This window comes from Equus caballus, chromosome 10 (genome assembly GCF_041296265.1).
Source record: "Equus caballus isolate H_3958 breed thoroughbred chromosome 10, TB-T2T, whole genome shotgun sequence".
Taxonomy (NCBI): domain Eukaryota; kingdom Metazoa; phylum Chordata; class Mammalia; order Perissodactyla; family Equidae; genus Equus; species Equus caballus.
Window position 1 is genome coordinate 22,537,588 of NC_091693.1, and position 25,146 is coordinate 22,562,733.

General features: G+C 38.3%; 1 protein-coding gene and 1 pseudogene across 1 annotated transcript; both read left to right on the plus strand.

Moving 5' to 3' along the window:
- Nucleotides 1-7,986: 7,986 nt before the first annotated feature.
- On the plus strand, nt 7,987-8,922 carry EQUCABV1R926 (vomeronasal 1 receptor equCabV1R926). The gene is given in 1 exon segment (NM_001166869.2): nt 7,987-8,922. A coding segment is annotated over 1 exon segment (936 nt).
- On the plus strand, nt 17,691-18,557 carry EQUCABV1R-PS951 (vomeronasal 1 receptor equCabV1R-ps951 pseudogene; annotated as a pseudogene).

Consider the following 25,146-nt stretch of genomic DNA (forward strand, 5'->3'; position numbering starts at 1 on the left):
ATCTTTTCCTCTCTGTTCTGTATCTCCATTCCAGCACTGGACTGTGGAATTCCAAACTCCCAATAAAGTCTTGTACTGACGTGAGAGAGGTGGAAGTAGAAATACGCCAAGTGAAGTGGGGGCTGGGAGAGTGTGATGAGACAGTTGGATTGTGTGGGGAACGGCATTGAACATGGGTGATAGAGAAAAGTGGTGAGAAATAGGGCACAGGAAGGGGGACATAATTGTGCAGACAGCATGGGGTTTTGTGGGAGAGTTCAGGAAGAGAGAGTGAGAAAATGCACATGGAGTTAGAAGACTGCTGAGTGTGTAAAGTGCTCTCTGGGGTTTAAGGGCACAAAGGGCCAAGTGTGCAAACAATTGAAAGGTGTAGTGCATGTTGGACTCTGTGGGGATAAGGGGTACAGCAGTCATGGGGACAAAGAGGGTAATGGGGATGGGTTCAGTGGGAAGACATGAGTCAAGGGATAGGGCGAGTAAAAGACACAGGACATTTCCTGTCAACAAAGGGTTAAAGAACACAGTGAGAAGGGGCATATATGTTTTATAAGATTGAAATACTCTTCTGATGGTGGAAAATAACACTATGGTGCTTAGATAGATGCAAGGCAGAACTCTATTACTTACAGTTTCAAAAGAGTTCAGAAAGACAAGTATGGCCATGGGGGTCAGCACCCAAGGACAGGCTACCAGCAACCTGAATCATAGCAAGGGGGACGGGTTAGTCAGGGTTGGGGGCTCCCTAAGCATTGGCTGCTTGGAATAATTTCCCAGGCTCCAGAGTAAAGATGTCCCCATTTGTCTCTTACCTGTTCTGGAGTGATTAGAGCTGTGCAATGTGGCCAGAGAAAGGGAGCCAATTAGCGAAGTGCTTGAAGTGTAGACTTGATCAGCTGCTCAGGAAGGGAAACTGACCACCTACTAGACAGGCCCTCATGAGTGAGGCAAGATAACATTTAAAACACAAAAGAAACAAACTGCATTACCGTACGTTGTTGGAATATGAATGTGCTCTATGTAGTTAATGGTCCAAGACAGAAACAGAGGTGGGAAGGTGAGGTGGAGCCTTCTAGAGGGGACATCACGCCCATGGAGACAAGATGGTTGCTGGTGATAAAGTCAGCTGGAGAGGTAGTGGATTTGAAGAGGCTACAGCACCCAGAGGAAAAGGGCAGATGTAGGGGGATGAACGAGGGATGTGAGGAGCTAATAATACCCAATGTTTGAGGGCTGAGACTTTGAGGGAGGGGTCATAGAAGACAGGGAATATGGGCTGAAGTCACTGAAATGGGAACAAATCTAGGTCAAGTGGGAATGAGGATGTGGAGGCAAGAAGGTGAGGAGTGTTGGGTTGAGCTCCCTGGAAGGGTAGGGGAGTGCGAAAGGACAGAGGATGGAGACTGAGGGAATGGAGGTGCAAGTGCAAAGACCCTATTTCCGAATAAGGTTACATTCTGAGGTATTATGAGTGAAAACTTCAATATATCCATTTTGGGAAACACAGTTCAAGCCGTAATGGACTGGGTATGTTAATGCCATATAAAAAAATAGGGCCTCAAGATAAGGCCCTTTTGACTTTTCAAGATAATGAGGAAGAAAGTAGGAGAAAAAGAGAAGGGGCTGTCTCTGTTTCCATCTCATGTTGAATTCAAGGTCAGATGCCGTGTCCTTTCTTCATCCTGAAATGCCATATTTTAATAATTTGAAAAGCGTTACTTCTCTACGATGGACATCTTGAGCCAAACAGCCTATGTTAATTGTGTGTGTGTGCGTGTGGTTTGTGTGTGGAGTGCAATTTCAAATACAATTTGAGGTATATTCTGAAAATGCCTAAGAGGGAGGATATACCTCAGTGATGAAAATAATTTCATCTGGAGAACAAAATCCCATCAGCCATGGATAATTCACAAATACTTTTACTGCTTTAATATTTTATCATTAAGTTTGTCCTGTGTGTACTACTTTTATATTATGAACGTAACAATTTAACATAAACATAAGCATCTTAACACAATATCCATTGTCTTTTTTTCAGCTTTATTGAAGTGTAATTTACAGACACAAATTCTTTACATTTGAAGCAGACAACTGGAAGTTTCGATAAAATCTATTTGTTTTCTTACAGATATTTGATCACAAATCTGGGGGACCCGGCTGAGTACTCTAAGGTCTCACAAGCCAAAATTAAGGTTTCATGTAGTTTGGTGTCTATTCTCATTACTCTGGGAAAGAACAGACTCCAGGATCTTTTAGGTTGTTTTCACAACTCATTTCCTTCTTACAGTGCCCCGTGTGCCCACACACTCCATCTTCAACTCCAGCAATAGCATGTTAAATCCCTCATGTTTCAAACCTTTGATCACCTCTTCTGTCCCATCTCTCTGCCTTCTCTTTCTGCATGAAGAGTTCGTGTAATATGTTGGGTCCACCAGATAACCGAGAACAGTCTGCCTATTTTAATATCAGCTGATTAGAAACCTTAATTTGAACTGCGTAATTCGTTTATGATGTCCTAATCATAACCATCTACATTATGTTACATACAACATTGGAAACTTGCCTATAGTATTTTATGAGCCCAGTAAATTTATGGCAATAAAATAGTATTTTTAAACTATCAATATATCTAAAAACTATTTCCACAGTTTACCGCTTGTGATGGTTTCTTATGTGATAGATGCAAGGGAGAATATGTCCATAAAATATCTTATTACACATTATTTTTATGGTAAAGCTTAAAAAATAAGCTTGTGAGAGCACATAACGGTTAGAATAAGGTGTTATGTTTTAGAGTTGCCACATAAAGAAAGATATTTTCCTCATGTCATTGTTGGGACCTACAGATTCTTGTGGCACTAGTTTTTGAATCTGCAAGCAGGCCTTTTGAAGAGATTATTTGGCACCTTTTTTGAACGCTGAACACTGGATACTAGTAACCAGCTTCTGTTAGAGCTGCTGTTTGATACTGTACAGGGGACCACAAAGGCACAGATAACATAGTGTTGAGTGTTGATCATCCCAAAATTTGGTGCTCTTCTCTACTGTAGATTCAGTTTGAGGAGTATTCAGGAACATTTTATTTGAGCCAGACTTTTGCCCCTGAACAGGAATTAGAAGCCATAGGAAATGAAAACAGTTCCTGAAGAGATACCAGCAACCGCATATTCATTGCTGCACTATTTACCATAGTATTTACAGTAGCCAAGATATGGAACAACTTAAACGTCTGTGAATGAGTGAATGCACAAAGAAGATGTGGAATAATATGAAATATTATTCAGTCATGGGAAAGAAAGAAATGCTGCAGTTGAAAACAACTGGGATTGACATCAAAGGCCCTAGGCTACATGAGATAAGTCAGAAAACGAAAGAGTAATACTGTGTGATCTCATTTACATGTGGAATCCAACAGAGCCAAACTCATCAAATCACAGAGTCAAATGGTGGTTACCAGGGACAGGGAGTTGGGGAAACAGGAGAGATGTGGTTTATGGCTACAAACTTACAGCTAGTAGACAAATAGGTCTTGGATATCTATCGCACCGTAGAGTGAATACAGAGTATAATGTTTTATTGTAGTCATCAAACTTCTTAAGAGTCAAGATCTCAATTATTCCAAACACGTAAAGAAATGATAATTAGGTGATGTGATAGAGGTGCTATCACTGGAATGACAATTATATTACAATATAGAAATGTGTCAAATAAATATGATGTACACCTTGGATGAAATATATGTCAAATATATTTCAATAATGAAATGTACATGACTCCTCATGTTTGATCCTAAGTGAGGGAATAGATAAATGAGGGAATCAATTCATGGCCTCCAGTCTCCCCTCTGACACCTCCTTCATGCCTAGACGCATCCAGCCTCGCACTCTACCTCTATGCCCTTTTGTGCATCTACATCTGTCCATCTGTAACCTTTAGACATCTAATATGACTCCACGTACACTCCAACCTCCATTGAACACTTTTGACATCAGTATTGCACTCTCTACCTTCAGCTTGTGACCTTTTCACCTCCATATCTCTGTGACCAGTATTCTAGGGAGCTCAGTCTAACCCACCTCAGCCTTTGTCAGCTCTGCAAAATCTGTCTTGCATGCCTTCCTTTCTCTTGCCTTCTATCTGCTCTCAATTCCAATATCTCATCCCATTCGCTGGGACTTCTATGCCCTGGTACTCTCATTCATCCAGCTCTGAAGTCATAGGCAACATCAGTGGCCCCAGAAACTCAGTTTATACCATGCACTCATTACATCGAACTCTATAGTTGCTGACACATTCCCCTTGTCTTTTTGGCTCACTGACCTTTACTGTCTCATTGTCCTCTGTCCATTTGGCCTTCATGCCTATGCCTACCATTTCCCCTAGTGCCATCTCCTTTTCCCCACATTCTGCCGAAATTCAACTGTTATCATCTACCAAGATTTACCTGCCCAAACTGAATTCGCCTTCCCTCCAAACAATGGTGTTTAAATGAAGCCCCTTCTGGCATTTCCTCACTTTTGACATTAACTTCCCCTCCCCATTAGCATTTTTATTCCCTTGATCCTATCCCTCCTTGATCTCTTCAGATCCCAAAATGCCCCGCCTTCCCTTCCTTGTACACTTTGCCCTCTCTGTATGTCGTCACCAGCATTGCACTTTAGTGCTTCAACATTATTAAAAACCATTGCCTTTTCTCTTTCTGTTCACTCCCTTGCCCTGTAATCTCCATAACTCCAGGCCCCCTGGCTCTTGGCACCCCCATATTATCCTTATGTCTCCTTGGTCCTGTGGCCTATTCTTACTCCACTCTATCACGTACTCACATACTGTCACTCCAGCAAAAAACCCAAGTTTCTCAGTATGTGTCCTGATGTAAGATGACAATGCTCACAGCACATTTTAAGTTCTGTGCATTGTAGTACATATGGCCCTTGTGATTGTTGCAGGGGTATGAAAACTATAGAGGGCAGCATGGCCCCCCTTTTCAGGCATCCAGAAGTCTGGAAATGCAACTATTCTTCTGTGTAATATCATGTAATTTAGATATACCCATGCTTGGTGACTGTTATTTTATGAAGAAGTGTAATTGTGAGTTTATGGAAGTGTATGTATTTATAATTGTTTACATATATAAGTGTAAATTTTATGTGATCAATATGTACATTATTTTTTGTGTGTGCAATTAACATTGTGAGAGCATGTAAGTGTGTATGTATATAAGAATGTGAATGTGTGACTATAAGTTTGAAAGTGTGAAGAAATGTGCATGCATGAGTGTTTTTGCTTCTGTGTGTAAATGAGTGTGTGTAAGATGGATTGTCCAGCATTATGGCTCTGCCAAGTGACTTGACAAGGGGGGATAATAGATAGCATTGTGAACTTGCATCAAAGAGTTGATTTGTTTGTAGGAAAACCTAGAGAATTAAATTCAACTTGCAATTTATAACTGTATTTTGTTCTGACCAATCAAAAATATATTTCTTAAATTTAAAAACATAGTTTCTTACTGAAAATATTGTGAAAAAATGGATTAGAAGAGTGTGTTAACAATTTGATGGTCTTGAATTAAGGAAGTAGCATTGGCTTATCTGATACTTATAAGCATGGTGGAATCTCCTTGTTAAAGCATCTGATTCTGGTGCTTTCTATCTGAGGGACTGTTTTAAAAACTTCTCTCATTATTTCATGGATATTTGTATGATTCTGCTTCCTATCACAAGTGAGGGTCAGTATTGGTAGAGTTTCCTTACTGTTTACACATTCATTGACATTGAGGTGTGCAAATGAGTGCAATGACATCTAATGTAAATTATTGGTATCATGTCCCTCTTCTTGCATCCTTTTTAAAACACATTTCTTTGAACATAACTGATGGTGCAACTTAGCTGTGTGAAGTTAGAAAATAGCTCACTTTAGCTAGAACATCTGGGGGAAATAGAACATCCACTGAGATACACATACCCACTGCCAGTCAATCAAATGTGAGACCTAAGTATTTCCTGCCCTGCTCCATGTGAGACACTGTCTGCCTCCAGGGTTCACGGAAAAGTATGTCCATGCCTCCCACACATACACCAATAGTCTCTTAAGGGATGTTAGCTAGAAACTTGTAGTTGTTCTTGGTAATTAGCACCTGGGAAGAAAGTTTTGAAAAAATATTCTCAGCTCCCAAGCCTGTTACTGCCAATGATGCTACAAGTGAAATGATAATTGCGGTTCTGAGGGGAGCCGAGGTCACAGAATCAGAAACTCATATATCAGGGTCTAGCTAACTCTGTCACACATGTACTGACTGCTTTGACCTTCATGCTAACCCTACCATGCCAGCAGCAGGAAAAAATGGATGAGTTTTAGATTTATTCATCTGAGAGTTAGAACCTGTAAGAGAAGGAGTTGTATCAGGAATCTGGGTAAGTGAATGTAATGGACAAGGCAAATGTTCTTTCATGTACCTGGTCAAGTGCCAAAGCCAGGTATGAAGACGGAATAAATCTTGAGGATAAACTGAGAGAGATATCAAGAGAGATGTGTTCCTAGATCTTCCAGCAATCCAGCATGGCTCAAAGGTAGGGACAGTGGTTATTGTGGTTTAATCCGAGTAATATAAAATTTGATTCCCATGTGCTTAAGGACTGTAGTTCAGGTGTCAAGCTGCTGTTCAGCTTACTTACAGGAGTCATCGACATAATTTTCAGGTTTCTAGAGGTACACCGAGGGTACCTCAATTGTTGTAATAAAGAGTATGATGAACCTACAAGGATCATTTGATCCTTGCAGAAACAGTGTATCTTTTAGCAGTTGCTGGAGAAGAAATGTTTTCTCTAACTGGGAGTATGAAGAGCTTAACAGATTTCATGATAGTGTCTCTATTGGTTATAGACAGACTTTTCCCACTTAAAGTGAGTAAGCTGCATTTAAAAAAATATAACAAGTTCAGAAAACATTTTTAGGCTCAAATCCTTCTTTTGATATTTCTGATGCTTCTAAATATTAAACACTATATATTTTAACACCCAAAAATGTAGGTAATTTATACAATACATGCTTTTTTCCTTAGCATCACATCATTGCATGTTGCCTGTGTACAGTGTACTTTAATATTTTTCACAAATTTTGCATTCCTGCTAATAACTTCATCGAATGTAGGTATGAATAAATGACATGTATATGATTTGAAATTAGTAATAATTTGTTTCTACCATACACTGTTTATCAGGCATCAGTGTTTCTATCTCATACTTCCTGTGACTCGGAGTATTGTACTTTTGTTCCTGAGATAAATGCAAATGAATCTTTCTTTGCCATCCTAATGTTGAGGCATTCTTGCATTCATTAAACTAAACTTGTGCTGGGACAGGATCCTGAAGTTTTATCCTGCAGCTAGGGCATCTACCTTTTATTAAGATCTCTAAAGCTTTAGTCAAAGTCTATATCTGCCCCTAAAATAAGTCTTCATCAATAAATGAAAACTCATCATTACCAAATTTCAGATCAAATATCACCAATCTAAGTTGAAATGACAAGGTGGAAAAACAAAACTGAATTTAGATCTGGCTTATTTGAAGAACAAAACTATTAATTTAGTGTATTATGGATTAAATGCACCACTTGATTACCAGGTTAAAATCCCCACTGTGTACTCAACCAGTGTGTTAATTTAGATGAAACACTGAAGCTCTCTGTTGTCCTCGTCTTTATAAGGAAAGTAACAGTGACTGCCTCATGAATTTGGGAGGAATAAAGAAATTACTGCATCTGTGACCTTCATGGCAGTAATTTATACATAGTAAGTGTTCATTAATGATTCTACTTTCAATTCTTGGAAGCCTCTAAAGGACAGAAAAAACTTTAATTATTTCAAAGTAGGAATTGTTGCTAAGTGGAGAATATTGTATTTCTGTTGACATGATTCATGTGGCCCACACCTCCTATTCCCCTGCAGGATCCTCTAGCTCAGAAGACACATATAAGGCGTTGAGAACTGATAGGATGGCTGCCAGGGATTTGGCGGTAGGAATGATCTTCTTATTACAGACTACATTTGGAATCCTGGGGAATTTCTTTCTTATTTGTCATTATCTCTTCCTTTATTTGACTGGGTGTAGGATAAGGTCCACAGATTTGATTATCAAGAACCAGACTGTAGCCAATTTATTGCTCCTGTTCGCTAGTGGAATCCGCTATACGTTGTCATCTTTTGGAGTGGATCCTGTTCATCCTGATTTGGAATGCAGATTTTTGCCCTATGTTCGCGCAGTGGGCAGGGGTGTGTCCATTGGCACCACCTGCCTCTTGAGTGTCATCCAGGCCATCATCATCAGCCCCAGGAACTCCAGGTTGGCAGAGATTAAAGTGAAAGCTCTCAGGTGCATTGTCCCTTCAATTTCCCTGTGCTGGATGCTGCACATGCTGATAAATATCGTTTATCCTATGTTTATGGCTGCCAACAGGAGCCACAAAAACATCACAAATAGAAAAAGTTTTGGATACTGTTCTGCTGTTCATCATGACAAAGCCAGAGACAACTTATATGCAGCATTGCTGTCATTCCCTGATGTTTTCTGTTTGGGGCTTATGTTCTTGGCCAGTGGCTCCATCGTTTTCATCCTATACAGGCACAAGCAGAGAGTTCAAAGACTTCATAAGACCAATGTCTCCCTCAAAACCTCCCCTGAGTCCAGAGCTACCAAAACTGTCCTTCTCCTGGTGAGCACCTTTGTCCTTTTTAATACCCTTTCCTCCGTTTTTCAAGCACTTTTGGCTCTTTTGAATAATCCCAACTGGTTCTTCCTGAAGGCCACTTCAGTAAGCACTCTTTGTTTCCCAAGTCTCAGTCCCTTTCTGCTCATGAGCCGTGAATCCAGTGTATCCAGGCTGTGCTTTGCCTGGACAAAACATACAAAATCCTTCAGGCCGGCCCAGTAGTCTAGTGTTAATTTAGCATGCTTTGCGTCAGTGGCCTGGGATTTGCAAATTCAGATCCTGGTTGTGGACCAAGTGTCACTTGTCAAGCCAAGCTGTGGCGGCATCCCACAGATGAAATAGGGGAATAGCCACAGATGTTTGCTCAGGGCCAATCTTCCTCAAGCAAAAAGAGGAAGATTAGCAATAGATGTTGGCTTTGGACCTATCTTCTCCACACCCAAAAAAATAATAATAATTTTTAAAATACAAAGTCCCCTAATCTAATGAGAAATATGAAAATCATCTGTATTTCTACAATGTTCATTAGATAACTCACTCATCCTCCTCAGAGTCCTAGGTACAGTTGTCTCGCTGACCAGAGAATTTTAACAAGACATGCTGAACATCTTCTTCAAAATAAATAATAGGTTGGAATAGTAATTGTAATGTAATATCATATAATTATCATGGATAAAACTCATGTGATTGATGTGCTACTAATACTTGCAGTGGAGAACTTCACAATTCATGCAACAATGAACACCATGTCCTGAAATAATCTTGACATTTTGGAGAAGGCTGTAACTTCAATCTATTACAGCAAATTTCCCAGATATGAACTAGGCATAAAATTTTTAGAAAAGATCCATAAAAATAGAACACCATGTTGTTGGCCATAACTGGAACTGAAGACAAGGGTGCTTGAGGGGAAATTTAGCCAATGAGTAAAGTTTTTTGGAGCGAAATATGAATTTTGTACATTACATCCTTCAAGAAACAGGAATCATTTATTTGAAATATGATCTTATGGTTGGAGAAAAACATGTTTAAACATTTAACAGTTTCAGATACCAATGGCTAGATTAATCTATAGAGGAGCAAATGATAGCATAAAATTAGATTTTAGCTGATTATCAAATCACATGATGTGAGTGGGACAATTTTAAAGACACGAATTGCATGGAATTGGGATCTGTAGAAAGCAGCGTTTTCTCTTTGGTGAAGATGATTTGGGCATGTTGGCAATGAAGAGGTTTGGAGTTGCATTGTCCTGTCTCTAAAACGATTAAATAGATGGGCATTAAATTTGGAGGGTGGTAGGGAAAGGTATTTTAAAGGGAAAGACATGAATCCATTTCTGTTTATGTGGAGTTTGTGACTTCTTGATTTTCAAGGAGTGAAGTGAGTATTTCCCTAATTTCAGGAGAGATTTTTAAATAGGTTTCTCTGTATTTCCATTCTGAAGTTGAAGCAAAGTACTGAAAATTCAGTAGCTTGAATTACAAAGGTATTTTGAGGCAAAGGATATATATTGGTTCTTGCATGACAAAAAGAAATCAATCTTTTAGCTCACACAAGATACTTAAATATTTCACACAAATTATATCATTAAACAAATATTAGAAAAAACATGTGGACACACACATAACTATAATTGTGATTATATGTGTATATGTATATGTATATGTCTGTGAGTGATCTGTGTGTGTATATGTATACGTGTGTGAATTTTGAGCATATCTGTATATATTCATATAAATATAAAGTCAACTATCTTTGTTATCAATCATTCAATATATCGGAAATTTGTACAGAAAATTAATTTGTACAGAGAAAATTAATATAGTACTAATTACAATAAAGACAAATCTTAACCTGTATGTTATCTGATGTTATATTGCTATCCTAGTTGTTTAATTGGTAAAATTCTGTAGAATGAATTTTTCACTTTCCTACTTTAATTTTATTATCTGGCCATATCTATTAAAAAATCCAATGAACATAGTAAAAAGTGTTTGAGTTTAAAACATGTAATTGTTCTGTTAATTTTGATATAATAATTGATACATTTCACTGTCAATAGCGTTTATTTTCTTATTTTATCTAACTTCTATTTTATTCATTTACAAGTATGTCTACATTATAATTCTTCATTATAATTGATCCCTTTTCTTTTAAAGTTGTATGCTCATTGTGTTAATTTTGCCTAGAAATGTCAACATAAATAAAAGCCAATCACAGTGTCCTTCTATTTAACACTCTTAAACCCCACCTTTTAATATAAGGACATTATGATGCTAATCTACTCACCATATCCCACCTTTCTGATTGGTGATATATGTTTTAAAAATTTAAAGACACAAACACAGTTCATAAGTGCTTAGCTCAAGGGCAGTTCACATTTCTGTTCTCAGTACCTAGTTCAACAAAGGGACTTTCGTCTGACAGACCCCTAGAAGTCCATCATGATCCCTCCCAGTCACTGCTCTTCAGGGGAGCCACTGCTCTGACCTCTAACAGCACAGGTCGCATTACCCTCTTTTGCAATCTATATGGAAAAAAAATACAGCCTTTACTCTTTTATTTCTGTTTTTTGTCATCCCTTATGTTGTTTGTGAATTTATTACTGCATGTTGCTGGTAATCATTCATTCACATTGCTGTATAGGACTCTAGTGTTTGAATAGAAAACAATTAGTTTAATCATTCCACTGTTGATAGGCTTATGGGTTGTTTTCAGTTTGAGACTATTTAAGACATGTTTTGATGACACATGCCAATTTCTCTTGGCTATATATGGAATAGTGGAATTCTCGGGGGACGTGTTTCCACCTCTTTAGCTTTAGCTGGTAGTGCCAAAGAGGTTTGGGAGACATTTGTAACAATTTCTACACCCACCAACAGTGTGAGAGATTCTTGGTTTGACCACATCCTTTTCAAGACTTTTATTGTTTTCTCCTCTTCTTTTTTCTTCTTCTCCCCAAAGCCCCTCAGTATATAGTTGTATGTTCTAGTTGTAGGTCCTCCTGCATCAAATGTGGAGTTGAATATACGGAAAACCAAAGGATGCTTTTCAACTCCTAATTTATGTTTCCTAATGACCAAAACAACAAATGCTCTTTAGAGAAAATTCATTCAAAAAAAAAATAGAGAGAGAACTGTGGTAACCATTTGCTCCTGTTGAGTTGATCCTACCTGAGAACTAGCTTATCTGAGAGTTACCAGAATGGTGGAATCTGCTTGTTGAACCATGTGATCTGGGTTCTCTTATTTGTGAGGGCCTCCTTTAGTTCCTTCTCTCTGTCTTCTATGTATGTTTTTCTGTCTCCAATTCTTCTCATTAATAGAGGGCCATAAGGGTAAAGTCTATTTTCCTACAAAATTTCTATATTAATTGACAATGGATTATGCAAATGAGTCCAAATTAATTAACTTGATTTGTGCAAGTGATTTCTAGGGTGAGTTATTTAAATCAAGTTATTAATTTTATTTGTATCTCTTTGAAAATCTTTCCCAGGTGCTTTGTCTCATTTCATTTCTCCGCTAATATCAATGATGGTTCAGCTCAGTGGAATGAAGGTTAGGCAAGAACTAGATGTGAGGTAGAAGAACTTCTCAGTGAAGCGACGAATCCAACAAGACATACAGACTTGCAGCCAGTCCCTCATGTGTCAGACCTCAGCATTTCTTTCTCCCTCCATTTGAGACCTTGTCTGCCTTCAGGGATCTTGGAAAAGAAAGAGCCTCTCTAAAACACTGCAATACTGTACTGAAGAGGGTAACTAAAATCTTGCAATTGTTTTTGGTAATTAACAAACTGGAGAAAAGTTTCAGAATTGTCCATAGCATCCTAGCTTGCAGTGCCAATGCTGCTGCAAATGAAATAATTGTAGTTCTGAGGGTAGGAGAGGTCACAGCATCACCAACCTATATATCAGGATCTAGCTGCCTCCCTCCCTCACACATTTTGGACATAGTGAACATCACAGTGAGCCCACTGCCCGGTAGCAGGAAGGAGATGGGTGAGTAATTTCTATTTCAGTCTTGGAGGCAGAGTGTGAAAAAGAAAGGCATATCAAGCATCTGGGTGAATTATTATATCAGAAAAAGGCAATCTTCTGTGTATTAACCTAATTCAGTGTCAATGGCATGCAGGAAAGTGGAATAATTCTGAAGCATGAGTGAGTTAGTACAGAATAATGAGTGTCCTAGACCCTACACCATCCATGATGACTCTTAGTGTAGTTTAGTGTGATCCTCACTGACAGATAGATTACAGGGAATTGACTCTTGGATCCATATTTCTCGCTTAAAAAGGGTGCCTACTCCACAGTGGTCCTCAGAATGTTTTGGATTTATGACTGAAACTACACTGACATGACCAGGTTGAGAGCAGCCAACAGCTGGTGTCGACAGCTCTCCCAGGAGACCAGAACAGGCCAGTCATTAAGAGACTGTGCATTCATTTTGCTTATGGCTGAACTTACCCATTCTTGTCACAGTATTTGTCTTTCCAAGCCACCCCAATACGTAGATATCAACTATTGGTCTTGGGAAAAGGTCATGACTTTGAACCTTGCAAATGATGACTGAGCACATCAATTTAGTTCCTTAAAGACATGTTTTTATATAAATCCACAACCCAGAGTTTTGTATCCATCTTACATGAAACTCTTTTAAATCTTCTTATTAATTTTGACTTCATAAGATACATTTATGCTGTAGGATATGCCCTAGGGATACTCTCTAGATCAATTCTTCCAGGAGACATTTTTGGAAGAGAACTCAAAGAAATTAACAGAACAGACCAATATCAGCATTACTGTGTGGCAGGAGTCATAAAAGTTGAACTCAGTAAGTGACTTCCAATGAGGGTCGATCGTGTTTGCAGTGATATTGGGAACAGAAGAGAAATTGATCACAGGGAACACTGGGGCTCTCTCCACCATGGATTGATTGGCATCTTTGATGACCAATCCAGCATCTGAAAATTACTCCCCTTACCAATGACATGGGAGATACCAATGAGTGTGTTATCTTTCTAGGCCAATGAGAGAGTAAAGGGAAGAAAGAAAAGTGGAAAGTTTTCATGTTTAATGAAAATATGAAGTGTTGATCTGATTTCTTGGATGGAAGCAGTCTACCTCAATGTCAGCTACTTCCCTTTCTTCTGAATTTTATTAGGATAACTATAGCATCTGTACAGGATCAGATGTCAAGTGGATCTTTCTTAAACTGTGGGATGTGCACCCGAGGCTTAATGCCTTCCAATTTCACAGCAGTGTCAGGGTCAAGAGTGCTTGGTAAGTTCCCTTCCAACAGAATTTGAGAGCTGTCTTCCTCTGATGATGTGTCCAGAATACCCAGTCACCTGACCCCAGGCTTTGTCTAACAGAATTCTTTGAACTGGGATCTTGGAATGCTACTTTAACCTGTTGATCATAGCCTTCAGCATAAGCTATTAAAGGGTTACAGTAGCTGGTCATACTAGCATGGGGTAACAGTGGGTTGGCTGAAAGTTGTATACCAATGGACATTGGTCTGCTGGTGATTGCTCATGTGGCATGAACTTATATTTCCCAAAGAGAGTACTGTGAACAGTCAGCAAGACCAATAGCCAATATCTTAGGCCAAGGGAGTCCAGTCATTTAAGCAAGTTCAGAAATTTTAACTTTTAGTATCTCATTAGTTCTTTCAACCTTGCCTGATGACTGAGGGCGATAGTGACATTGATAATTCCAAGAAGTTTGCAAGGTTTTTGTTATGGCTCATATGACTTGTCCAGTGAAGTGAGTGCCTCAGTCACTGGAGACTGTTAAAGTTGTACTCCAATGGGAAATGTGTTTTCCAACAACTTCTTTGCTACTGTGCAGGCATCAACTTTATGGCAAAGGAAGGTTTCAACTCATCCTGAAAACATACATACAATAAGAAGAACATATTGGTAAGCCACACAAGGTGGCAGTTGAATGAAGTCCAGTTGCAGGTGCTTAAACTGTCCAGAGAGAGGAGGTCTGAAGCCTTTCAGGGAAAAAAAAAAAAAGTTATTCCAGGATTATCCAGATATTAGGGGTAAAATGCTGTTGCAATTTTATAGAGGTCTTCATACCAATGTATATTCCTAATTTGAGTCATCTTAAATGCAACATGTTGGGTGAAGGAATGTAAAAACTGAAAAATGGGTGTGCCAGGTAGTGGGGAAGAACCAAATGGCCGTTTGGGTTTCCCATAGCCCTTATTGTTCATTTAGTTTGCAACCATTTTTTGTCCACCTTAATTTCTGTGATTCAGGAGCAGTGTTGCCATTTTGCAAGGGCATCAGCACGGTGCAATCTGTCAACAAGCAGGTATTTTTCACAGAAGCAGAATGGACTTCATCCATACGTGCCACAATCTTTATAGGTTCTGTTGCCACTGCCTTTGCATGAAAGTCAGCCTGGCGATTTTTCTGATATCAGATTTAGCCTTTTAATGTGAGCCTCAAATTTGGTGTTAGCAATTTAGGAAGGTAAAAGAATAGCAGTAAAAAGATCGCTTGATTTTTGTCCATTTTTGATTGGAGTGCCAGGGGACATAAGAAAACGCCTTTGTTTCCATAACATCTTGAATTGTGGACAGCATCAAAGGCAAACCAATGATCAGTAATATATTAACAGATTGTCCTTCTAATAACTGGCATTTTCTGTGAGGGCATGGAACTCTGTCTGTTCAGCTGATTTAGCTTGTGAGCGGTTTCCCCTTTCAAATAGCTCATATTGAAAAGTAATAGCATAACCAGCTTGGAAATTCCCTTTTTTCACTTCTACGATATGACCAATTAACAAAACAGATTAGATCATAAGTAAAGAGGTGTTGCATAAATTAGGACACAGCATCACAAAATGAGATGTTATTATCAGAGCTATGGATCTTGCCTTCAACAGGCAGAGATAGTAATATAGGAAGCTTAAGGACTTTGCAATGTTTAAGAGGTAGATGATGTGATAAAAGCAGAAGGATCTCATCGAAGGTTAGTCAGCTTGCACAGAAATGTTGAGTCAATTCATAGTTAAGAAGACTTTGGACAGCATATAGTGTTTGTAAATAAAAGTTATTTCTTAGGGTTAAATACGCTGTTTCTATTAACTTTGCATCGGAAGCTATAGCCTTAATACAGAAGGGAAAGGCACAAGCAACTGAATCAAGTTATATGCTGTAATAAGCAACAGGCTTGTGTTTATTGTCATGTTCTTCTAGCGAACATTCCCAGGGCCTGGTTATCTCTTTCCTGCACAAATGAAGCAAAATATTGGAATAGTTATGTAGCCCTAAGGTAGATGGTTCTTGAAGCACTTGTTTTAGTCTAATAAAAGCCTGCACATATTTATATCCCAATGAAAGGATTCAGGGACTGAAATTTGGTAAGTTCATAGAGTAAGGAAGCCAAGAGAAAAACATTAGGGACCCACAGTTTGCCATAACCAGCCAAGCCTAAAAATCTGCTAAGATGTCACTTTGATATAAGCCCAAGAAATTCTTTGATTAGCTTAAATTTTTCTGAGGTAGTTGCATTCCTTCAGCACTTAGATTATGACCTAGGTAATGATCAGTGTCTGGAGATAATCGTAATTTTTCCTTAGAGACTTTATATCTTTTTTCAGCTAACTCTGGCAGCAAATAAATGAAATCTTTTATGGCTGCCCCTTTTGGTTACTGAGCAAAGAAAGAAGTTCCTGCATATTTTAAAAGGGTCAGTAACCTGGGGATCAGGAGGGTGCTTTAAACTTGGTGGAGTAAGCAATTTGGAGAAATAAGAGGGGGCCTCAGTGAATCCTTGATACTTTTCTGTCCAGGTATGTTATTGATTATTCCAAGTGAAGGCAAATAGATATTGGTTCTTGGAGTACACAGGGGTGTTGTACAAAGGTCTACTACAGTGAACCATTTTGAGTTTGGTGGTCTTTTGGACAACAAGTTGTTCAGGTTTGGATCAACTGGGAAGCAAGGATTAACAATCTTGTTAATAGCTCTCAAGTCCTGGACAAATCACCAACCCCTCCTTTTAGGTTTCTGAACTGGCAAGATCAGTGTTGTACAGGTGCCAGTACAGGGAACGATTAGCCCCTAGGTCAGTAGGTCTTCTGATATGGGTGTGAGGTCTTGTACAGCCTCAGGATTTAGTGGATACTGAGGCAAGTTAAGAAGATGTTTAGTTATATCTATCTCAATCTTTATAGGCTCTGAACTTTTTATTCTCCCAATGTCAGTTTCAGAAATTTACTCACAGAGTATAAATAAGTGGAAACTTGTCACTACCAAAATTTTAAAGTGAAATGCCACCAATCTAAGTTGTAATGACAAGGTGTAAAAACAAACCTAAATTTAGATCTGGTTCACTTGAGGAACACAGATAACTGGTATTTTAGGATATTAAGGATTAAGTGCACCATCTTTGCTACCAGCCCAGCCAGGTTCAAATCCCCACTCTGCCCCTAACCACTGAGTGAATTCAGAGGAAACACCTAACCTCTCTGTGCTTGTTTTGCCCTCATCTGTATAAGGAATGTAATAGTGCCTGACCCATGAATTTTTGGCCTTCATACCAGTGATTCATCCTTTGCAAGTGTTTTTTAATGGTTATACTTTCAACTCTTGGAAGACTCTAAAGGACAGGAAAACTTTAGTTACTTAAAAGTAGGAATTGCTATTGTAAATAATGCCGCGATGAACATAGGGGTGCATGGGATCCTTGGAATTTCTGATTTCAGGTTCTTAGGATGGATACCCAGTAGTGGCATGGCTGGGACATAAGGTATTTCTATTTTTAACTGTTTGAGAAAGCTCCATTCTGTTTTCCATAATTTCACAAGGTTGTAAACTATCATAATCTTAATTAAAAAAAAAGTAGGAACTGCTGGTAAGTGGAGAGTATTGGATTTCAGTTGGCATAATACATGTGGTCCACACCTCCTATTCCCATACAGGATCCTCTAGCTCAGAAACTAATATCGGTCTTTGAGAAGTGACACAATGGCCACAAAGGTTTTGGCACTAGGAATGATTTTCTTATTACAGACTCTATTTGGAATCCTGGGGGACTTCTTTCTTCTTTACCATAATCACTTCCTTAATTTCACTGGGTGTAGGATAAGGTCCACTGGTTTGATTGTCAAGAATGTTTTGGCTCACAAGAGACACTTAAATATTTACCACAAATTAGATCACAAAACAAGAAGAAGAAAAAGTAGAGATAGACACACACCTACAATTGTATATGTTTAAATACAGATGTATCTCTTTCTGCATGTGATCTGTGAGTATATATGTATATATACACATACCTATAATGTAATCATGCTTGTTATCCGTCAATCAATATATTGCAAACTTGTACATTAAGGCAAATTTAAAATAGTGCTAGTGAAAATATTGAAAATTCTTCAAGTTTATGTTGTCTGATGTCTATAATGCCATGCTAGTTGTTTAATAGTTAAAATTCCATAAAGTATACTTCTCATTGTCCTACTTTAATTCTATCATTTGGATATATGTCTTGAGGAAATATCCATTAAAAAAATTTAAAAAATATTTGATTTTAAAAGAGGTCATTAGTCTATTTAAGTTTAGTATAGTAATCCATACATTTGAGTCAATAGAGTTTATTTTCTAATTTATCTATGTTAACTTGTTTTCTATTATTTTTAAATATACTCCTACATTATAATTGACCTTTTTCTTTGAAAGTTGTATATTCATTATTTGTTAGATTTTACCTAGAAATTTCAGCATGCATTTAAAGTTAACCACAGCGTCATTGTATGTACTACCTTTATATCCCATATTTACAATGTAAGAATATTACAGCACTAATCTATTCACCATATCCCACTTTTTTGATTGGTGATATGCTTTTTCAAAATTTAAAGATGCGCACACAGGTCATAAGCTCATAGCTTACTGAAAGTTTACAAAGTGAACACATTTCTGTACTCAGTACTTAGATCAATAAAGAAAATATCGTCAGACCCCTGGAAGCCCCTTGTACTTCCTCCCAGTCACTCATCCTCAGGGGAACCACTCCTCTGACATCTAATAGCACAGGTCACTTTACCCTTTTTGTATGTTATAGAAAAGAAATCATACAGCAATAACTCAATTGTATTCAGCTTTTGTCATTCCTCATGTTGTTTGTGAATTTAATGCTGCATGTTGTTGATCATCTATTCCCATTGCTGTACACGATTCTATTGCGTGAACATAAAAGCAATTAATTTAATTGTTTCGTTGTTACTTGGCATATGGTGACTGTCTGTTTGAGACGATTAGGAATACTGATGGTATGTACATTTAGGGCATATTCTGATGACACACATACCAACTTCTGTTGGCTCTATATGTCATAGTGGACTTGTCAGGCAACAGGTTTACGTCTCTTTAGCTCTAGGAGATAAGGCCAAAGAGGTTTGGAAAGTGTTTGCACCAATTTCTACACCTATCAGCAGTGTAGGAGGTTCTTGGTCTGTCCACATCCATGTTACCACATTTAATATTTTTTGTCCTTTTTATGTGTTGACTTCCAGTTTCTATGTAATGGTATCAAGTAGGGAATTTAGTTGCTTTTTTTCATTACCATGGAAGTAGAGCATATTTTCTCTATTTCTCATGTTTCTCATATTTATTTCTCATATTTCTCATTTATTATCATATTTCTCATATTTCATATTTCTCATATTTATTAGACATTGAGCAACCCCTTTTTGAAGCATGTGTTAATTTTGTCCACGTTTTCTGTTGTGTTGTCTTTTTCTTACATATTTGTAGTAGTTCTGCATATCAGCTGGATGTATTTCCTTTTCTTATTCTCTCTCTTTCTCTTGTGATCTCTCTGTTGATCTTTCTTTTTCCGTTTCTTTGTGTGTATGTGAGTGTGTTTGTCTTGATGAGAAACAAGTCTTAATTTAAAAATAATTTGATATTTCCTTTTCTACAGGTAATGTTTATTACTTTGTTTAAGAAATATTTTCCTATTTGAATACGAGAGATATTCTCCATCATTTTATTTGAAAAACATCATATCTCTTTATAAGTTAAATTGGCATTCCATGCAAAATTATATATTCTGTATGTGTGGATGGTGAAATTTTTTTCTGATAGCTTACAAATTTTATTTCACTAAGAAGATCTCATATTATTCTTTCTTTTCATTTGCTTTTACTTGTCTTTGCTCACCTTGGTCAACATCACCTATTTCCTGGATCTGTCTTTCCCTAAAGTCCTTTAGTAAATCTGTGTCTTTTCCTGACTCCTTCAGTCTTGAACAACCTCACAGCACCACACAACCAAAGGTAGTCTTGGTACCAAAAATCTTCAGTGGATCTTTTAACTCAATAATTATCCCCAAATTTTAAGGGGAAAGACAATTTTCCATGAGAATCTCAAATTTTTTTCATATCTTGTATCATCTTTTGTTCCGGACTACCTTGCAATGATTTTTGTATTAACAGCTTTGGAAGACGGCAATAGTGTGTCTTGGGGGCAAGGGCTGATTAATTACCCAATTAATTAATTAAAGTAAACCAAAGTGTAATTTAATTGATTAAATTAAATATGTAATTAATTTGTTATTAATAAAGGTAATGCCATCCTCGGAGGCAAGTTGGGCAGGTAGATTTACACCAAGCTTAAAAGATTTGTGTTTCTTAAACATAATATTAAGCTGTGACAGAAACTTACTATGTATGTGACATCCATGTGGATCTCTTTGCATGGCCTCCTTGAGGCATGTGGGAGCAATAGGAAAAGATGAGGACATGAAGCATTGTTTTGCCTATCGTGCAGTATATAACAATATCTTTTTTCTCAGTCCCAGGAGTCTTATGCCTTGTGACAGCATCCATGAAACTGGCAGCTAACTCTTTGCTTTGCAAATGGAGTAAAATTTTATACCTTTTCCATTTCTTGACAGTCTTGGTAATGAGGATGGGATACTTACTGGGCTGTATAACCAATATGCATTGCCCTAGTATCAAAGGAAAGCTAACTTGGTGAGGTAATTGAGGCCCTTTTGACAAATTCAATGTCTTTATATTGTTTCTATAACAAAATATAATAGGAATTGTTGTGTTATATGCTCGTACTTTTCCACCCCAGAAGTGCCAAAAGTGAGTATCCCAATCATGGTGAGGTGCAGATAGAGAAGTGTTGGTGTGACAAATTACCCTTTTATTTGCCACCAGAGGGCAGGTAAGGTTTTAGGTTATGTGATATTATCCTCTGATGTGCAAAGTTTTCATGTATTTGCTTATTATATCTCAATGAAGATGATGCTAGAGGGCTCTCCTCAAAACTGAGGACTGACTCATAGAAACCTTGTGATGCTCTGGGTTTATACTCCAATCTGGGGATGAGGACACTTGGACTCCACCACTAACAAGGTCAAAAGGGCCCCAAGTGTCCTGAGTCTCCTGAAAAGTATGTAATCAAGAATGAAGGCTGGGGCTAGCCCCGTGGCGGAGTGGTTAAGTTCGCGGGCTCCGCTGTGGGCGGCCCAGTGTTTCGTTGGTTCGAATCCTGGGCGCGGACATGGCACTGCTCATCAAACCACGCTGAGGCAGCGTCCCACATGCCACAACTAGAAGGACCCACAACGAAGAATATACAACTATGTACCAGGGGGCTTTGGGGAGAAAAAGGGGGAAAAAAAAAAAAAGAATGAAGGCGGACTGGCCCCGTGACATCTCGGCTTTACATAAGTGGTTTCTATTCCTGTGGAGGAAATTTTAAGCTGCACACTGTGGCTGAACCCTTTGTCACTAGGAACCCTAAATCCCCTGAGATTGTCTTAAATGCATGGCCCTGGTTCACTGATGACTTAGCTAAGCTGAAACCTAATGCTGTTCCCTGGGCCACGGTGGTTGTTGAGTCTCAGTGCCAGCTCTGCAGAGACAAAACCAGATGCGACGTTCCGTTCACGGTCAGATCTCAGATTCCTGGAGTGTTTCCAGTGGTCTAGATGTTTAGCTCGCCACTGAGACAACTATAGACTGGCAGATCAAGGACACCCATGTGTGGGGCTGTGAACTGTGGAAACAAATGGTGGTGGTGCTCCTGCACTTCTCTTGGTCACTCATTTACAGGTCCATGGTGAAGGCATGTTTTTTGAAGAAACTGACCAGAACCAAGCTGCTGATTCAGTCTGTTTCTGATGCAGAGGCTACCACTGCATGGCCAACATGTGACTCCCTTTCTTCAGCTTGATTCAGATATAATTAGCAAATAAAAATGCAAGTTATTTAAAGTGAGCATTGTGATGCTTTGATATAAATATACATTGTGAATGGATTCCCCCATGTAGTTAATTAACATATCCATCACCTCGTTTATTCTTTATTATTTTTTTGGCAAGAATATTTAGTTTTACTCTCTTAGCAAATTTCAATTATACAGTCCAGTGTTATCAACTATAGTGACCATGTTATACATTAGATCCTCAGCCCTATTCATCTTATAGCTGAAAGTTTGTACCCTTTTACCAACATCTCCCTTTTCCCTCACCTTCCAGACCCCGGCAACCACTTTTCTATTCTCTGGCTAACTTGTGACTCTTTATGAAAGTTGACCCTTTTTTCTCATGATTGGGGAAGCCATGACCTGTTTACCAGACAACTGACTCTCCTCTTAGAGCTAAAGCTGTGCATCACCTCCTAACACTTTCCACCAACCCATCTCCATCACACCACTGTTCATCTTGAATATAACCTATCTCGTGTTTCAATCATTCTGGGTCATTTGCACTCACCATGTTTGCCTTTTATTGCAACAGGTGCAGAAATACTCGCCCACTAGTCTCACACTACCTCCTTTACACCTGCTGTTCTATCTATCTTGCTTAGATAGTTTACTGAATAATTGTGACTGTCTTCAAAGGGATTGTCTCTTCTCAGATTCTTCTAGGATAATGATGGAAACAAAGGTTGTGAAAGGTTTTCTGAACATATTTTCAAAATCTAAGGTCTGCAGTGACCATTTATTGTGTGAATGTGTCTTTCTTTCCTTTATGAGAAACTAAAGGCCATCTGCAGGTCCATATTCTGAAAGACGTAACAGAACAAAAGAAAACTATAGGGTTCGTTCTTCATTCTGGATGGGTCTTTTGTTTTTAATAAACTTTTCTTTTTTTTAGAACACTTTTAGATTTACCAAAATTGCACAGATGGCACAGTGTCCATGTGTCCCACATTCAATTTCCCAGATGATTAACATCTTACATTAGTATGTACATTTGCTATAGTTAATGAACCAACAATGATGTATTTTTATCAACTGAAATCCTTACTTTATTTGGATTTTGTTCTCTTTACCTTATTTCCTTTTATGTTCCAATACCCTATTCAGATACCAAATTACACCTAATACTCATGTCTCCTTAGGCTCTTCTTGGCTATAACAATTTGTCACACTTTCCTTGTTTTTTATGATCTTGACAGTTTTGAGGAGTACTGGTCAGATATTTTTGAGATTATTGCTCAACTGTGATTTGTTTGATATTTTTCTCATGATTAGATTGGGCTTACCTGTTTTAAAGTGGAGGACTACTGGGATAAAATGCTGTTTTTCATCACACTACATCAAGGGTATATATAACCAACATCACTTATCCCTGTTGGTATTAATGTGTATGAGGTAGTGTGTGCCAGGTTTCCCCACTGAGAAGTTGCTATTCTTGTCCCCCATACTCTTTGGAAGAAAGTTCCTACTTTCAACCCACACTTAAGCAGTGGGAAATTATGTTCCACATTATTGAGGATAGAGTATCTATAAAATTATTTGGCATCTTTCTGAAAAGATTGACCTATTTCTCTCATTTATTTATGAAGTCAATATTTTAATTATATCAGTACAGACTCATGGGTATTTATTTTATAATTTGAGTTATACCCCAAGACAACTTGTTTATTTACTCAAAATTTTCCAGAGCGGCCATTGGGAGCTCTTTCACGTGACTCTTGTGTTCCTTTCACATACTCCGTTATTATATATTTTTTAAATTTTTAGCATTTCTTCACTTTATAGTAGTACACAATTCTCCGGGGTTATTTTATATATGTCCTGTCCTAATGTTAGATCCAGCCATTTTGCAAAGGGGTTCTGGTTTCTTTTCTTGGAGAATGGTATAATGAACCAAGATAGCTATTCTCACTGTTACTGGGATTTCATTGTTTCTATGCCTTCTTGGCTCAAAGAGCAAGAAAATGTCTGTGTATACAAAACTTCATAAACACATATCTAGAAATATAATTATATGGGTTCATTCATACCTAAATCAAGCTAACATAAGTTCATACTGATGTCTCTGACTCTAATCCCTTACACATGGATCATTCTATCTTCCTACTCTTGCTCATCTGTAACCTCTCTCTCCAACACTGAGAAAACTCAGTCTCACCATCTGCCCATGTGATTCAAACTCATTTCTGATTCAGTTTTGTATAAACATACTTGTCCTCTTGCACCTGGTTCTTCTGGACAAAGTTTCTGAGTGAAATTATGGGATGATTGCCAAAAAGTTGAAATTGCAGGTATCAGAATGAGACACTCTGATTATGTGGAGGTAGAGGAAGAGGAACAAATGGACCCCTGGGATGAAACACGTTAGCCAGCAGGAGGCATGCGGATGAGAGTATAGTGAGCTTTGTCCTTCAAAAGTCCCTCTTTTCAAGCTACTCCTGACAGTCCAGGAGGTGGGTCCCAGAGGATAGGACATTCAGCCAAAGAGAATAATTCTCAAGCTTTAAACCTAGTATAGTTTGCCTTCCTAGGTGTTTTACTTGCTTGGCACAGGTGTCTCTTTTCTTCTTTCCAGTTTCACCTTTTGGAATGGGATCGCCTGTCCTATGCCTGTCCAGGCCATTTTATTTTGGAAGCAGATAACTTGCCTGTTTTCACAGGTTTACAGCTGGAAAGGATTTTGTCTTATGGTGAATTATATCACACATCTCAAACATCCATTATTTAGCTGATGCTTAGATGAGATTTGGGACTTAGAATTGATGCCAGAATCAGTTAAGAACTTTGGGATGTTGAAATGGGGGGAAAAGTAGTTTGCATGTGAGAAGGACATGAATTTGGGGGAGTCCAGAGAGCTGAGTGTTATGGGCTGAATTATTTCATCCAAATTGATATATTGAAGCCCTAAAATCCAGTATCTCAGAAGGTGGCTACATTTAGAGATAGGGCCTTCAAAGAGGTGATTAACTTGCAATGTGTCCAGTAGGTTGGGCCCTGATCAACTTTGACTCGTGTCATTATAAGAAGAAATTTGGACACATAGAGAGACACCAGACCTATGTGCATATGGGAGACGGACTGTGTGAAGACACACTGATAAGGTGGCCATTGGCAAGCCAAGGAGGAGACTTTACAAGAAACTAAACCTACTGACACCTTGATCTTCGACTTCTAGTCTCCAGAACTGTGAAAAAATAAA